Raw genomic sequence first — 16,123 nt, 5'->3', positions numbered from 1 at the left:
ATCGTCGCGGGGGATGGCACTACGCAGCGGATGGGGGAGGGGGTGTGTGGTGGCTATAGCCCCCTCACAAATTTGCATAGCCACAGTTAAGCTCCTCCAGCATTTTATTTGAAATTCTAAAACAAACCAATTATTTTCTCAGCCCCCGTCCCCCTATGTGTCAGTCAATAGCACAGCCAAAAAAGTGTGCAGTGTCATAACCTTTTCTGACTTAAAGTGGAAGGCAACAAAAACATTTTTTTTTTCAAGAATATGTTCTATGCAAGCCCACTAGTTGAAACAGGGCATTCTGATAAACATTGCGTTTGTGGAATAAGTGTTGGTGGTCGACTGGTTAGCGCGTCCGCCTTACAGTTCAGAGTTCGTGGGTTCGATCCCGGCTGCGGCCTTCCTGTGTGGAGTTTGCATGTTCTCCCCGTGCCTGCGTGGGTTTTCTCTGGGTACTCCGGTTTCCTCTCACATTCCAAAAACATGCATGGTAGGTTGACTGGACACTCTAAATTTCCCCTAGGTGTGATTGTGAGCGCGGATGTTTGTTTGTCTCTGTGTGCCCTGCGATTGGCTGGCAACCAATTAAGGGTGACCCCGCCCACTGCCCGAAGACAGCTGGGATAGGCCCCAGCACGCCCGCGACCCTTGTGAGGAGAAGCGTTATAGATAATGCCATGTCTGGGGGCGGCCATTTTGTCTTCTGTCGACGAAAATGACATCACAACTGCTCACAACAACCAATCACGGCTCAGACGCAGAAAACAGGTCAGCCGTCATTGGTCGTTGTGAGCAGTTGTGATGTCATTTTCAGTTGACAGAAGACAAAATGGCCGCCCCCAGACATGGCTATAAACAAGTGCAATTTGCCGGTTAACTTATATTCCATCAACGCAAAATTAATCAGAATGCCTTGTTTCAACTCGTGGGCCTGCTGGGAACATATTCTTGAAAAAAATATATGTGTGTGTTGACTTCCGCTTTAAGCACATGGAAGAATATGCCACTTAATGAAGGGAAGCTTAATGTGGTATTGGATGGATTTCCTAGTACTGTGCTTCATCCTATTGGATTTTGGAAGGGGACTTGCGTAACATTTATTAACCTACCTTGAGTTAAATTGTGCTATTACAGGTACAGCATTTGTTGTAAAGCCCAGAGTTGGTAAAGAGTCCCATCTGCAACAAATTGTCCCAAAAAATAATTAAAAAAAAAAAACGAAGGCATGCATATACCACAAAGATGAAAATAAAACAAGATTGGAAAAGAAACAAAAAACAAAAACAAGGACTGAGATGCATGTGGTGCAGCAGCCCTGTCAGTGCTTTCAGTTGGTGTTCTCCTTAGTGGTGATGGTGACAAGCTGCTTGGCTGCTTTGGCAATATCATAAGCACATTGGATGACCTGCTGGGTGACAAGCTGCATGTCCGGTCCTGGGCAGCCTTCTGGAGGCACCGCCTTCCTGCATTCGCTCTGAAGCCTGCACGCACTGGAAGTCAACAAACGCAGGGAGCTTCTCACAGTCTCGGAGCGCGGCCTCTGCGAAGAGTGAATGTGAAATGTGAAAAATGTGAGTTAAGGGTACAGACGTCATTGTTTTCTAGCCTGTTCTCGTCCATCATCGGACATCATGCGTTCCCGCTCTCCAATTGACAGAAACCGACGGCAGTTTGCCCCCAGATTTACCAGTTGTCTTACCTTTGGAAAGAGTGCAGCCATTTCTGTTACAGCCACGTGGATTCTTTCTGAGCAGGGTATGAAGCTGTGGGAGATCAAAACGATGAATTATGAAGGTGGAGTCATTTTAAAAACAGTAGAATAAATTCACAACACAGTGCAGTTGAAAAGTCCAATTACTAAAAACCCATGCTCAACATTTCAAACAATACAGCACACTTTTTTTTCTGAGTTAAGTTCAAGCCTGTTGCCAAGACATTCTGCTACAAAAAAAACAAAAACACAATGCTGGATTACATTTGTCATTAGAAAGTTCCACTGCCATCGCAAAAGATGTTAAGAGAAACAACAATAAAAAACAATATCCAAGACTAACTCCACTGAGCTTTGACTTAAGGTGCATCTCAACAAATTAGAATATCGTGGAAAATGTTGTTTAATTCGAAAAATAAAGTGCATATATCCTAGAGATTCATGCCATACAGAGTGAATATTTCATGATTTTATTTTAAACCATTTTGTGATTGAGTTACAGCTAGCCAAGACCCCAAATTTACCATCTCAAAAAATGTGCATTTTTACGTAGGAAACAATCAAAAATTCTTTTACAGTTAAGAAACAGCCTTGTGCAAAATATTTTCCTCCGTACGAGATTCCCTTTTTGAACCAAACCTTTCTTGGATATTCTTATTGAGATGCACCTGCATTATCATCTGAACATGTAAAATGGGTTTTCCATGCCATTTTTCCAGCTAAACGGGCAAATGGTAGCTTAGTCACTAAGGACTTCTTCGCCATTGGATCAGAGCATCGCGCTTCAAATCCCACGACAGATAGACACAAACCGTGGACATTTTTGCAGCCTGACTACTATCAAGGTGACCTTTAATGTCGCTTCAGAAATTCCGAAAATATCAACTATCGGAGTCAGAATTTTGTAGTCGCAATTTAACATTCCATCTTAGATTTGTCTTACATTTGACCTACAAAGTTAAAAGGCCTTTTGGAAAGACACAAGTAAGTGTAAAATACAAAGATGCTATGTTAGGGATAATCGTACAAACACACACATGGACAAACCCATGCTGACGCAAACCTAACCGTGAATAAATCAGAGCCACGTAGTGGCAGATGGTAAGAAATATTGTTTGTGGCGACTGATTCATTAGTGGGTGAGAGAGTGGAGAAAGGGTGGAGGCGGAGGAAGATCAAACTGTGCCTGGGAGGCAGGGACAGAGGCCAGAGTACCAGGAGGAGGGGTCGGGGGATCGCAGGCTGAGTGGATGAAGAGGGCTGGGGGGCTTCTCAGCCCAGGGCACCAGAGTGCTGAAACATCCCAAACTGTGCCTGAGGCGGCGCACGCCTTCGCGCTCGCACGGCCTGCTGACAGGCATGAGGCCCGAGGACACCGAGTGCGAGGAGGGGAGTGAAGATGCCAGACAAGTCAAGAACACGGAACGCAACAGAATAACGCGAGAGGTTTCAAATGAAACGGCGCGGACATTTCATGAGCCCGCCGGATCTGTCTGACCTCTCGTGTTTGTTATCCTGAGCCGCTCGCAGGAGCTCCTGAATATTCTTGGTGATCTGCTCGGTTTTGCGGATGACGTCCTCGGTGCTGGGAAGTGTCGGGTCCGACTCCACCTCGCCGTCATCCAGCTCAGGGATGGAGCTGCCCTCCGCCAGCCGGCCACTGCTCCTCAGCCTCCCTCTCCTGCACAAACTGCAGCGGGAGCACAGCTTTACCCGCTTGCGGCAAACTTATTTCACGGAGGCAAAACCGTGTGAGCTCACGGTTCTTACCCTGAATCGTCCACCTCAGAGTCGTTGAATGTATTGTCGTAGTCACTTTCAGGCATGCTGCTCTGCTTCTCCAACTTAGAGGCCTGCAGGGGAAGCGATTGACGGCTCACGTCATCGGGAATATAAACCAGAAACATCTGTGGTGAAAATACAAGTTGAGGGCTGCAACGCACTCGCCCCACTGAGGAATTAAAAAAAAACAACAACAACAAAAAAAACAACGGTAATTAACTATTTATATTGCTGCCAGCAAGTGTGTGCTCAAATCACAACCGTCATAAAAACAAGTACAAGTTATTGCAGAAGACGTCTGAAAATTAAGCTAATAAAGCTGTGAAGCAAGAGTGCACAATGTTAAAGCCATTTCACCGATTATCGTTAGTAGAGTTAGATTGTTTAGTCTGCGTAACGTAATTACAATCGCTGACACCAACGGAAAACGATTTAAAAAAAAAAAACAACATCATTTGGGGGCGTGGGGGGGGGGGTATGGAATTACCGCATCTTTAAGCAATTAGGTTTGCACTTTGCCAGAAGAAATAAGACTGAAAGCCTCGTCGGGAGACGGCAATGATCACAAGAGATGACATTAGCACAGTGAAACAAAGGCTTGTTCTTCGAGTGAGGGGCGGACTGTGAAGAGAGCTCATGACGAGGATGAGAAAGTCCAGATGGCTTCAAAAAATAACCATCAAAACAAAACGGGAAAATGAACAGAGACAATCAAACCTCATGGACAATATCTGGTACATTTTCACAGATTTTGTAGTACGAATGCACATGCAGCACAAACGCTGCTCGCCGCTCATGACAGAATATGAAATTATACCAGATATGTTTAGACAGAAGCCACAAACTCCTGGATCATCACTTCGTTACCACGGATTGTTGCTGGTTTACTGAGAAAAGTGGTTATGCATTTTTTGGAGACAGCAGCACCATTACTTTGCACTGAAGCAAACAGTATTATTTAAATTAACCATTCATCTATCTTCATAAGGGTGATATTATTGCAAAGTGATTATCTTCTATTTTTCAGTTTTGATGGACGCTGTCATACACTCTAAAAAAGACAACTTGTATTTTTTTTGGGCTAAAACTGAAATTTTATTTACTTGAAACACCTTTAAAACATAAATTATTCATATTCATGGCAACAACGTTAGCACAACAATGCATGATGAATTAAACAGTCAAATCCATCCATTTTGGGCCATCTCGGGGGGCGGCCATTTTGTCACTTGCTGTCGACTGAAAATGACATCACAGTTGCTCAGGGCTCAGGTAACGACCAATCACGACTCTTCGATGATGCTTCAGAAAGCAGGTGAGCCGCGATTGGTTGTTACCTGAGCCCTGAGCAACTGTGATGTCATTTTCAGTCGACAGTAGGAGACAAAATGGCCGCCTCCTGAGATGGACAAAAACAAGACGGATTTTACTGCTTAACTCATATTCCACAAACACGATATTAATCAAGCAGAATGCTGTGTTTAGACTAGTGGGGCTGCATTGAAGATATTGTAAAGAAAAGTTTTGGGTTGACTTCCCTCTTTTAAGTTGTGGACAATTAATTCTGTAAACTCTTATTTATCTGTTGAAAATGTTAAACTGCCAAACTTAAAATCTGATTTGAGTTTTGAATCACGCTTTTTATTTTTTTTTTATTTTTTACATCGCACAGGTAATCATGTGACAATACTGTATACTGTAATTATTGTTATCGTTTGCAGTGTAGAGTCACAGTGTTTTTTTTTTTAAATGTATATATTTGGGTAAAAATAAACATTTCAGTTCTCAATGGTGTGTGTTTGCCTAATTTTGTGGCACGTGAGTGTATACAACAGCTTCTACAAATTAAAGAAAGAAACCTTTGTCACTAGTGACATTGTTTTCTGGAATCAACTCTATTCAAAACGAAAATGTTGTTTCCTTGACCATTTGTTTAGCCAGCCAGTGAGAGTGACGCTGATGAAGGCGGGGTGTTTGATGATGAGGCGGTTCATGCAGATTGGCAGGCAGGGAGCAGAGATCGATAAAAGAGTGAGGCAGAAGGAAGGTGATGAAAGCACCCAGTGGACTTGCTGCGTCCCACAAGGTGAGCCCCGCATGAGGAAGTACTTAACCTTTAGATTACTTTCATCCTTGGACCAGGACAGGGTGGACGGAAATGAGGGGAGGGATGAAGAGGTGGTCACAAAAGAGCCCTTTTCCTTCTAAAGACGTGGTCCAAATCACATTTTGGAGAGACAAAGATCTTGTTAATTTGTAAAAGCTAAAAATCTGTGAATTATTTCTAATCAAACCACTCAAAAGGACTTGACTCATTTAGAGGTGTAATTTAAAGAAATATATTTAAGTAAATAAAAAAAAAACGTTGATCGATAACACGTCAAGCTGTTTGAATTAATATATATATATATATATATATATATATATATATATATATATATATATATATATATATATATATATATATAGTGAGCTTTAACCTGTTATTGAGCACACGTTGCCTTAAAGTGGAAATCAACGCAAACATTTTTTTTTCAAGAATATATTCCGAGCAGGCCCACTAGTTGAAACACGGCATTGTGATTAATTTTTAGTTTGTGGAATATAAATTAAGCAGCAAAATGCACTCGTTTTTAGCCATCTCCGGGGGCGGCCATTTTGTCTTCTGTCTACTGAAAATGACGTCACAACTGCTCACAACGACCAATCACGGCCGACCTGTTTTCTGAATCTGAGCCGTGATTGGTCATTGTGAGCAGTTGTGACGTCATTTTCAGGCGACAGACAAAATGGCCCCCCCGTCTTTCAACGAGTGGGCCTGCTGCGAACATATTCTTGAAAAAAATATGTTTGGGTTGACTTCCGCTTTAAAGTTTTGAGATCACCTCAGTAAGAGAAAGCATCTTCATTTGAACCAAACGGGAAGAAAAGCAGATGAGTTCATGAGTTTGTCATGCAGTACAAAAACACAGTCTTTGTATGGTTGTTTTAATGCTTCATCAACATAAAAGACAGTACAAAACTGAAAATTAATTCACGATAACACCATCTGCAAGCAAGTACAAATAATTGAATGTCTGAAAAAAAGACAAGAGGCACACCAGTAAATAACAGATGTATGTCGATGATGGCCTTGCAGCCCTATCAGAACCGGACACGATGAGGTGTGAGAGGATGTGATTGTGATTTTAGAGATGCCCACAAGAAAAGGAAAGGAAATGGGAATGGAAGACACTGAGGGGTGAAATTGGGCCAGTGGGGAGGAAAAGGCGAAGGAATGCAGGGAACAGGTCTTACTTACATGAGGTGAGAAGGGATGCAGGGTGGGGATAGCCTCTTCTGGGTAAGGACTTTCCCCCTTAGGGAGATAAGGCTTCAGGCCCGAGCCGGTCTCGTACATAGACATGGGCCGACTTGCCCGAGCTGACTGCCGGCGTTTCAGGGCTGAAGGAGTGGAGGGGTCGGGATAGTCTGAGGTGCTGGGGATCTGATAGATATTGGCTGTGAACTGCCGCCTAAGAGAGGTGTTCTCACTTTGCAGAGATTGCAGCTGGAAGAGACGGACGGTCAGCAACACACTAAGAGGTGCCCTCAGCAAAGCAAGCCTTCATCCACTTAAAGTGGAGGTCAACCCAAACTTTTTTTTTTTTCTTCCCCAGGATATGCGCTACGCGGGCCCACTAGTCTCAACACGGCATTCTGATTAATATTGCGTTTGTGGAATATGAGAAATCCGTTTTTAGCTAGCTCAGGCGGCGGCCATTTTGTCACTTCTGTCGACGGCATCGAAGTTGCTCAGGGCTCAGATAACGACCGATCATGGCTCAGTTTCAGAAAACAGGTGCGCTGTGATTGGTCGTTACCTGTGCAGCTTCAATGTCATCTGTCAGTCAACAGAAGTGACAAAATGGCCGCCCCCTGAGATGGCTAAAAACGGGTGGATTTTGCCGTATTCCATAAACGCAATATTAATCAGAATGTCCTTTTTCAACTATTAGGCGTGCATAGAACATATTTGGGGGGAAAAATAAAACATGTTTGGGTTGACTTCTGCTTTAAAGTCACAGGAGGATCGTCTTTTCTAAGTTTACATCGAAAAAGCCAGCGATAAGCAAGCAAAGGGCTGATTGCGCAGCTAGGTGACACAGGTGGAAGTGGGATCAGAGGTGCCGTTACAGATCAAGCGTTAGCAGCAATGGAGATTTAGGAATTGACTAAAGAAAGAGGTTTTGTTGGCATTGATGTTATAGATAATACTGTAGTGCATCGCTATATTCACACTGAACTGGATATGGATTGACGTTGAACACTGGAAAGAAAAATCTATTCGGCATATTGTACGAGGACCCCAACACTATCGTGTACGTGTTTGACAGATCAAATTTTTTTTAGAGGAGACTGAAATAATACTGACTATGCTGTACTATATTTACTGGACAAATCAGAAGAACCTCTGCCAGATAAAAACTAATCAAAATCACTTTTTTCCACAAAGTCAAATCTAGGGCCCAAATGGATCATTTTCAAAACACTCCTGCAAAAATAAACTGAAATAAACTCACCAATGCTTGATTTACGCTAAAAATGATACAGCGTCTACATTTTCGAAGAACCGTCAGGAAAACAAATCAACAATATATCCACATGTGCTAAATGCTCAAAAACATGACTGAGAGCAACACAATTACGTGATGAAGCAAGGCACACACATACAAATCAAGTTAGTCATTATCACCTATGTCACGAATGAAAACAAACACACGTGCATTTGAAAACATTCTTGTTAGTAACTTGACAACATTCTTAAACAATAACGATTTGTCAATTGCGAAATGAACCGGGAGTGATTTCCTCGTCTTCAGATGACTACAAGTGAGCATGCTGGCCGACGAAAAGAGGGAGGGTGGAGCAGTAGGGTGTCACAGCAGCCTTCCTGTTCACGTTGTCACGAGCGGCCTAATTACAAGGCGCAGGCTGGGCCGCTGTGGCCCCCCACACCAATCCCCACCCTGACTCGGTCCTGGCCCTCGGGGACTGTTAGTGATCGTATTGTCGGAGCCCGGCGGATACCTTTTTCTGCATCAGTCGCAGCTCATCGCTCAGGTTGTTGTTGGCTTTCAGGAGATGCTGAATTTTGGCCTCGGAGGCCGAGAGAGCATTTTTCACCTCAAGGTACTCCTGCATGGTGATCGGGCTATCGGAGAGGTCAGAGTCCAGGCTCTGTCGAGCAGAAAACACATCCATTGTCGGGAGGCTGCACAAGGCTATGTCATAGGAATGTTTATGGTTTCACTGTGAGAAAGTAGAAGCACGTCACCTTTGTCCTGTCTCCTTTACTCGATGGGAGCTCTTGGTCCGTATCCTCGTCGGACGCCACGCTATCGTAGTCGGGCTGGTCATTATCTTGGCTGTCGCTGCCCGGCCTGCCAGACATGTTCTTCAGGATGAGTTCCACATTGTCTGCGATTAAAAGGCACAATTTTGGTGTCAAACTTCCAAAAAAAAAAAAAGCTTTGCTAATCCCAGATCTGGCTTGTGCGTACGCCAGGTGGTGCGAGCTTGTAAAAAAAACGAACTGGGTAAATAGTGTGACGTCATTGCAGCATGACACAGTGTAACCTTGCAATGCATTCAACAAAGAAAAAGGAATGTGACTCAGTAAATAACAATGTAGTACATACAGCATTTTGGATAGTGTCTTTTTGGCACTTGGCTTTTGATTACAAGAGGACAAGATTTATTTTGAGACCGTTTTTGTGTTCCTGATCCTTACATGGAAGTGATGATTTTCTGTCGACAAATAAAATGGAATTCAGCTCTGTGGCTGGTGGTACAGTACAGACAGTTGTTTTTTGTACCCCGTCATAATTCCGAAACAGTCCAAATAATTTAGTACTTGGAGGAAATCGACGGAGTTTCACCTTTGGGGCTGGCTGCTGAATTCCCTTGTTGTCTCCGCTTTGCATCACTTAGTATGTCAATAACAAGAGTTGCAAATTCGTGTGCATTGAATCTAGCAAGTTTCTGGCGCCCCTAACAGGAAAAACAAAACGAAAAAAAAAACTCATCATTATGTGGTTAGTATGGGAAGCGGGAAAGAAAGCATTTTGGGACGCTAACTTGCCTGGTTTCTTGTGGATGAATACTCCGGATTGACAGGAAGGAAAGGCACCACAGTTGTCTCTGTCACGAGGGCACTGTGATTCTGTGTTGCTAACCACACTTCAAGAGTGTGTGACAAATCAAATCAATTCAGCGTGGTTTTATTGTAAACATCAGTGTGCATAGAAACACATTTCAGAAAAGTAGTCAGTGCAGAACCCCTTTCCGCGTTAATTAAGTAGGACACGTTAATGAAGTGAGACAAGATATTCCGCACAGCTGGGCTTATTTCCCCCAGCGCCTGTGTAAGCTTTCAACCCCACAGCGATACACTCGCAGCAATCTTCACAACACTCTGCAATTTTCGCAGGCTTTCTGCCCGAAAGACAAGAAGAAAATTTATATTTTATTTTCGGCATTAATCCAACCCCCTTTTGACGCCGTCAATTTTTTTATCGTGTGATTAAGGTTTCCATAGCAACCTGCGGCCGCATTGATCAAGGCTGCTGGTCACCACGATCCATACATGTATATCAAAAAATATATATATTTAGCATAGAGGAGGCGTTACATCTGCTTCAAAATATTGACGATGAGGATGAATTGCTCGGCTGACACAAGGCTGAGGATCCCCTGCCGGAATTGGTCGTGACCTGAGCCCTGAGCAACTGTGATATCATTTTCAGTCAAAAGACGTGACAAAATGGCCGCCTCCAGTGGTGGCTAAAAACTCGTGGATTAACTCTCATTCCACAAATGCAATATTTATCCGAATGCCTTGTTTCAAGTAGTGAGCTTGCATGGAGCATATTCTTAAAAAATATGTTTGGGTTGACTTTGTTTTAATTAAAGCATTTGCATAAGAAAATCAATCCTCTTATTCATGTTAAGGGTATTAAAATTCAGTAAAATAATGGGACAGAAAAATCAAGAATTTTTTTTTTTTTTTTTTTTTTTTACAATAAACAAAATGTGCGATTAACTACAAGTTAACTATGAAAAAATGTGATTAACTACGATTAAATATTTTAATCGATTGACAGCAGTATTTTATACATATAACAGTGCAATACTTCTAGTACAAAATCCTACTACATTCTTGTGAAAAACGGGCTCTGCAGAAACCTTTACCTGCATCAGTCTCTCGTCTGTCAACCTCATCATACACATCCATGGCCAGCTCCTCAAATAAATGATTACTTAGCTGCAAAAGAATAACAACGTTGGATTTTTTTTTAATGAGAAAAGAGACAAAGTGGAACTAAAATACTGTCTAAAATATAACTTACCGACTGCAGCTTCTTCTTTGCTGCCTTGGCCAGCTCAGATAGATCTAAACTGCTACAGTGAAATAATAATTTTCATCAACATGCTGCTGAAACCAAAGGGCAAACATTCATCTGCATGCTATTTGATCATACTTACATGTTCCTAATCCAGCGACAGAATGCATAACAAAAGGCCGAACAAAATCATTGAAATGAAGAAACATTTACGCTAGTTCTGTGACAAGCATAAAGGCTAAAAAGGTTAGGTGTGACATATTTGTAGCAACAGTACACTCGGTTTCCTCTGACACAGACAGTGGATGTTTCGGCGAGTCCCAACAAGCCACTTCAAAAGTGAAGACAACTACAGGCTGCTGCAGCTGCCTCGCTTTGCGATTTCAAGTAAAGTTAAAACCACTCAGAAAGAAAATGGTTACTAGCTTACCTGTCGGCCATTTGAGGAACGATGAAGTGCTGCCCATTTTTATGGTCTTAAGGGAACAAGAAGAATGATGTGTCCTTAGTTCTCAAAGTCAAAACTAGGAAACTCACATACAGTACGTGTTTGACAGATCATTGATCAAAAGCAATGAAAACTGCAAGTGTTGGACCTGGACTGGTGAGCGAGTTTACCGAAAGCATCTTTCGGTGTTGAATTCCTGCTTAAACTCATGAAATACCTTGTGTCTGAGATCAGTCTAATCTAAATCCAAATGATTCTTGGATAGCAGAGGTTGGGCATTCCATCAGTCTTGCTGAGGCTTGACGAATGACGGGACACTTTTTCAAAATGACGGATTAAACACTGACCAAAGCAGATTGTCATCCGTCAAAGTAATCATCACCGACCGCATCCGCATCGTCAATGACGGAAGCCCATTTCGTCACGAAAGATTGCGGACTGATGAATGACGTACAAGCAAAATTTTATAAAATGCCTACCTCTATTGGCAAGCTTTCCCCCCCTAAATGACTCATTGAGGTTTAAGGCTTACTGACAATAATGCCTACATTTTAAGAAAACCAACGCCAAACTTATACAGTAGCCCTGTAATGCCCCTAAAGTTAAAGAACTAAGAACTTCCGCATTCGATCTAGCATGGTTTCACTGTATGCAGTAAATGGAGCGCCACGTATATCATCACAAAAAACAACAACATTTTTTTCTACTTTTTACTTTACATGCATCATTTGTCCCACCTTTATTTGAACCTTATCAATTCACTGAAATTGCAGCATACCTGGTTTTCTCCCACACAGGTAGAAGGCCAACCGATCTGTCAGCTCATACTGAATCTCCACCAGTCTCTCGGCCAGCTCGTGGTAGCCCGCCTCCCTAAGGAGACACACTTTAAAACCCTACTCACTGGAACCGACATGACTTGGTGAGTGGAATAATGACATGACTAACCTCGCATAGTCAATGGGAGTTTTGCCGTTGCTATCAGGAGCGCCAGGATCTGCGCCGTAAACAGTTAACAGCTCACCCTGAGAGACTTGTCCTGCCTTTGCTGCCACATGCAAGGGAGTGTTTCCCTTTTCCTTCAACAGAGAGAGAGAGAGAGAGAACCTGTGAGACCAAAACTCAGATACAATAGGAATTGAAGTTAATTCATATTTGGATAAGAATTGACTTATGATTCAAAATGGGGGCTTTTATAATTTTGGGACGTGGTTATTATGCATCGCATTCTCAGGCATCATTCATTAGGAACCGTCAGAAGGTTAAGATACAAAGTGGCAGGAACCTTACCGGATGAAAAAAGTTTGCTTGAGCTCCCAGAGAGAGCAATCTCAAACAGGTCTCCAGATTTCCAGTGCGAACACTTGAATGAAGTTGCTAGAATAAAGATAAAAAAAAATAACTTTGATTTACAATGAACCGATGTTATATTTTCCTTGTGAGCAACAGCAGTACTTTTCCTCACCTTACTCAGATCCTTGGCTGTTGAGCTGTCATCCTCCCGACAAGGCATGCGGTGGACAAATGCCAACATTTGATATTTGGCTTTGATGAATTCTGACTTGTTGGGGCTATGAGGAACACGTGAAATAGAACAGGTCACAGAGAGAGAGACAAGTAAGAAGGAGTGAGCGTCATACAAGGAAAATGTTAATTGTCTTAAAATAAGAACAACTCACTGCAATTTGTCTTGGGGGTTGGCCTTGCGTTTTCCGCTCATCACAGATGCCGGGTCCAGAAGGGAGTGCTCCCAAATTGAATTTGCGCCATTGCTGTACAACATCTGAACCATCTAAGTGAAGTTAAAAACAAACATGGGAAAAAAAAAAAAAAAAAATCAGTGATTCAGAAGAATGCAGTAACACTTTCTAATTCAGGCCAAAATCAATACACTTGTATACACACTACCAGTCAAAAGTTTGGACACACCTACTCATGCCACTGAATGACAAACTGCCCAAACTTTTGACAGGTCGTTTGTTAATGCGCAGTCATTATTTATACTATGGTAGTTCATAAATTAGCAAAGAAATCATCTCAAGGTGTGTTGCCATATTACACGTGACTCAAATGAGACCAAACAAGAGGTAACAAAGTAAGAGTGCGAGTTACTTGTAGCTGTGCAGGAGGCCACGGAGTGTGCGTCAGGTGACGGACTTGTGAACTGTGTCTGCCCAGACTTCGATGAACACTGCAGCACTCATCACAAATCAACACCCCCCTGTTCACTGAGGCCCAACGGGGTTCTGTGGGGAAGGGAACAGATCACTTACTTGCTGTTAACTGTTGCTATGCGAGATGTAAAATAAAGACATCCATTACAAACGAGTACAAAAGGCTGTTTTTTTTTCCCTTTACAATTTTAAAGGAAATCCCATACTGCACTTACCAAGCTAACAGATACGGGAGCAATGAGCAGCTACAACAACCTCCTTTTTGAATGTAATAATAACCAATAATGTACAGCAACAATCTAAGAAAGTGCCTCTTAGAACGGTATTTAGCGAGTGGAGGGCTTGGCCAAGGTTTAAATATTCATCACCTGCAAACATCAGTAAGTGAACTGCTACAATCTTTCGCAGTGTTGCCCAACCTTTATTGAGCCAAGGTATCCGGTTTACATTAGAAAAATCTTTCAGAACACCACCAAACAAGAATGGCACAAACAGTTATGAATACCTAAATATAATGTCTCAAGTAACTCATAAATTTACTTAATCATTCTGAAAGCTGGGTCTGTTTAATTGCACACAAAGCCGTGACATTTTTTTCTGTTAAATAAGTGGCAACAGGTGGATACCAAGTTTTATTGTACCTTCTGCAATGGAAGAGCATTTAATTGTTATACCTATCACAATAAGCGGCTAGCATAGATAGATGAACAAAGATATATTAGAAATGAATAAATAATGATGTTATATATTTCCCGTGGCACGCCAGTGATTTATTTTAGCACACTACACCTGGTCAGGAATGACTGAAGAGAAAAACCTTTATTTTTATCCAGATCCAAATTTTCATATAGATTTCTACATAAACTGTATAGATCACATTAAGGATTGGCATATAATGTAACTGATCAATTATGAGATATTGATTGTTGATCGGAATTGACACTACTGTGGATGTTAGATTTGAAATGTGGTCCTAGAGTCACTACACAAAGAAACAACCAGTCAGACCTGCACACCACATGTCCTCTAATTCTAAGTGTGTTTAACAATAAATACGGTATATTCATACTGCCCTCCGCTACAGCCAATAAATTGTAAGCCATGTGATTGGCTGATGCTGGGCTAGGACAGCAGCTCAAGTGTAGTGAGAACAGCTGCAGGGGGTTACTAGTCACATTCATGGCGCCTGGTTGTAGTTTGAAGAGTCTCACCAAAACTACTGTCCTTCAAGACCTCTCCGCTGGTGGGCCTCCTTCACGCTTTCCTCAAACAAGTGCTGCTAAATTTAATAGCAGATCTTGAAAATCTAAAAATATTCACAGCCAACAACTGGTCACAGTTGCAAGGGAGGGGCAATGGAGGCCAGCTGCTGTGGAGATCTTAACACGCCAGAATGACAGGATGAGTGGCGAAAATGGGTTCTTAAAGCTTGAGGAATCCAATGTATTTTCTCTTTTAATCAATTGTGCTCCTGTCTGTGTTTTAATGTATAGTTTTGCACAGCATTTGCCCCTCAGAAAAAGACTTCTGAATTGAAAACACTCGTTCAATTCAGTCAGCATCCTGTTTGGCTTCCTGTGCTTGCTGAAAAACATCACGTCATAACTACAGAAAGGGGATTTCACACTGAATGAAAGTATTAATAGTCAGGATTTCATATGCAGTAGATCTTTGATTGTAAATACTATGCTATATTTTTTTTCACAACGAAAATGCAAAGATTTGATGGTCTTCGGATTAAGTTGACTCATCCCATTGAACTGCAACCAGACAAGTCACGTTAGAATCAAAGGATGGAATCTACTGTCTAGCATGCAAAAAAAGAGGATGACAACATGAAATCATTCAATATATGAATTCCCATAAATGAGTCCTAAAGTTCCATGGTAATATTATTTTCAAACATTGAGTGGTCTTAAAATGTCAACACAGCCACATCAGGCACATAAATTGTACAAGAACTGACCGCTTGAGGTCAAATAGCATCCTCCCCTGGGAGGTCGGATGGATGTCAACAACACTAAACGTGTCATACATTGCATTAACAGTAAAGTAGACAGTAGTGTAGGTGGGTTGAGCACCAATAATCCGATTAGAACCAGAAGCACGCGGTGTGATGTTAGTGGACCGAGTGTCAAGAAACCACACGTCGTCCCAATGTGTCGAAAACGGGTAATGCTGACCGTTCGACTATAATGTCACTTACCTGGGACGCAGCAGTCTGCACACACCTCGCTGTTCCTCGTGCGTTTGGACATCCTAAACGGTGGGAATGCTTGCAGAAATTAGCTCAATATCTTGGCAGTCTGCACGCTGATCATTGATGACTCCCTGGAGGTGCCTTCTGCGTTAGCTAAAAGCTAGCCAATTAAAAGCAACCCCAAGCACCGAGACGCTACGTCCGATTGAGGCTATTTGGAAAACCATCATTACGCCATTCTCCTTCAGCGCTGAATGCCAATTCCCTAGCGTCTAGTGTTAAAGTTAGCTGACTTAGCACCTGGCTACTCGACAACACTACGCCCGCTTAATGGGACGCGCTGCGGTCTGTGGTAGACAGACAGCAGCAACACCACAGTGAGCTTCAGTCTGCTGTGATTAGGAGATAGTAGTGAACCCCCAACTACGTCTTACA

The 16,123-nt window shown here is 42.3% G+C and overlaps 1 protein-coding gene across 8 annotated transcripts; it reads right to left on the bottom strand.

The window, feature by feature from the left end:
* Positions 1 to 845: 845 nt before the first annotated feature.
* On the bottom strand, positions 846 to 16,116 carry git2a (G protein-coupled receptor kinase interacting ArfGAP 2a). Of its 8 annotated transcripts, XM_086029732.1 has the most exons (21): positions 15,695 to 16,116; positions 13,427 to 13,560; positions 12,994 to 13,106; positions 12,780 to 12,885; positions 12,605 to 12,691; positions 12,263 to 12,393; positions 12,093 to 12,187; positions 11,297 to 11,342; positions 10,873 to 10,924; positions 10,715 to 10,787; positions 9,606 to 9,703; positions 9,403 to 9,514; positions 8,799 to 8,941; positions 8,552 to 8,701; positions 6,783 to 7,031; positions 5,596 to 5,685; positions 3,470 to 3,552; positions 3,198 to 3,389; positions 2,915 to 3,049; positions 1,688 to 1,751; positions 846 to 1,528 (listed from the first exon to the last, which is right to left on the bottom strand). In XM_086029732.1, exons 1-21 carry the CDS (start codon positions 15,744 to 15,746, stop codon positions 1,316 to 1,318), a joined length of 2,418 nt encoding a protein of 805 aa, XP_085885858.1. In that variant the 5' UTR covers positions 15,747 to 16,116; the 3' UTR covers positions 846 to 1,315. The 8 variants fall into 8 exon arrangements, with proteins under 8 accessions (XP_085885858.1, XP_085885849.1, XP_085885850.1 ...); XM_086029723.1 differs by lacking the exon at positions 2,915 to 3,049 and having other exon boundaries at positions 15,695 to 16,114; XM_086029724.1 differs by lacking the exon at positions 2,915 to 3,049 and having other exon boundaries at positions 10,873 to 10,921; positions 15,695 to 16,114.
* Between the last annotated feature and the right edge of the window lie 7 nt (positions 16,117 to 16,123).

Source organism: Filicampus tigris, chromosome 5 (genome assembly GCF_054856515.1).
Source record: "Filicampus tigris isolate MCC_2025a chromosome 5, RoL_Ftig_1.0, whole genome shotgun sequence".
Taxonomy (NCBI): Eukaryota; Metazoa; Chordata; class Actinopteri; order Syngnathiformes; family Syngnathidae; genus Filicampus; species Filicampus tigris.
This window is presented reverse-complemented; position numbering and strand designations above follow the sequence as displayed.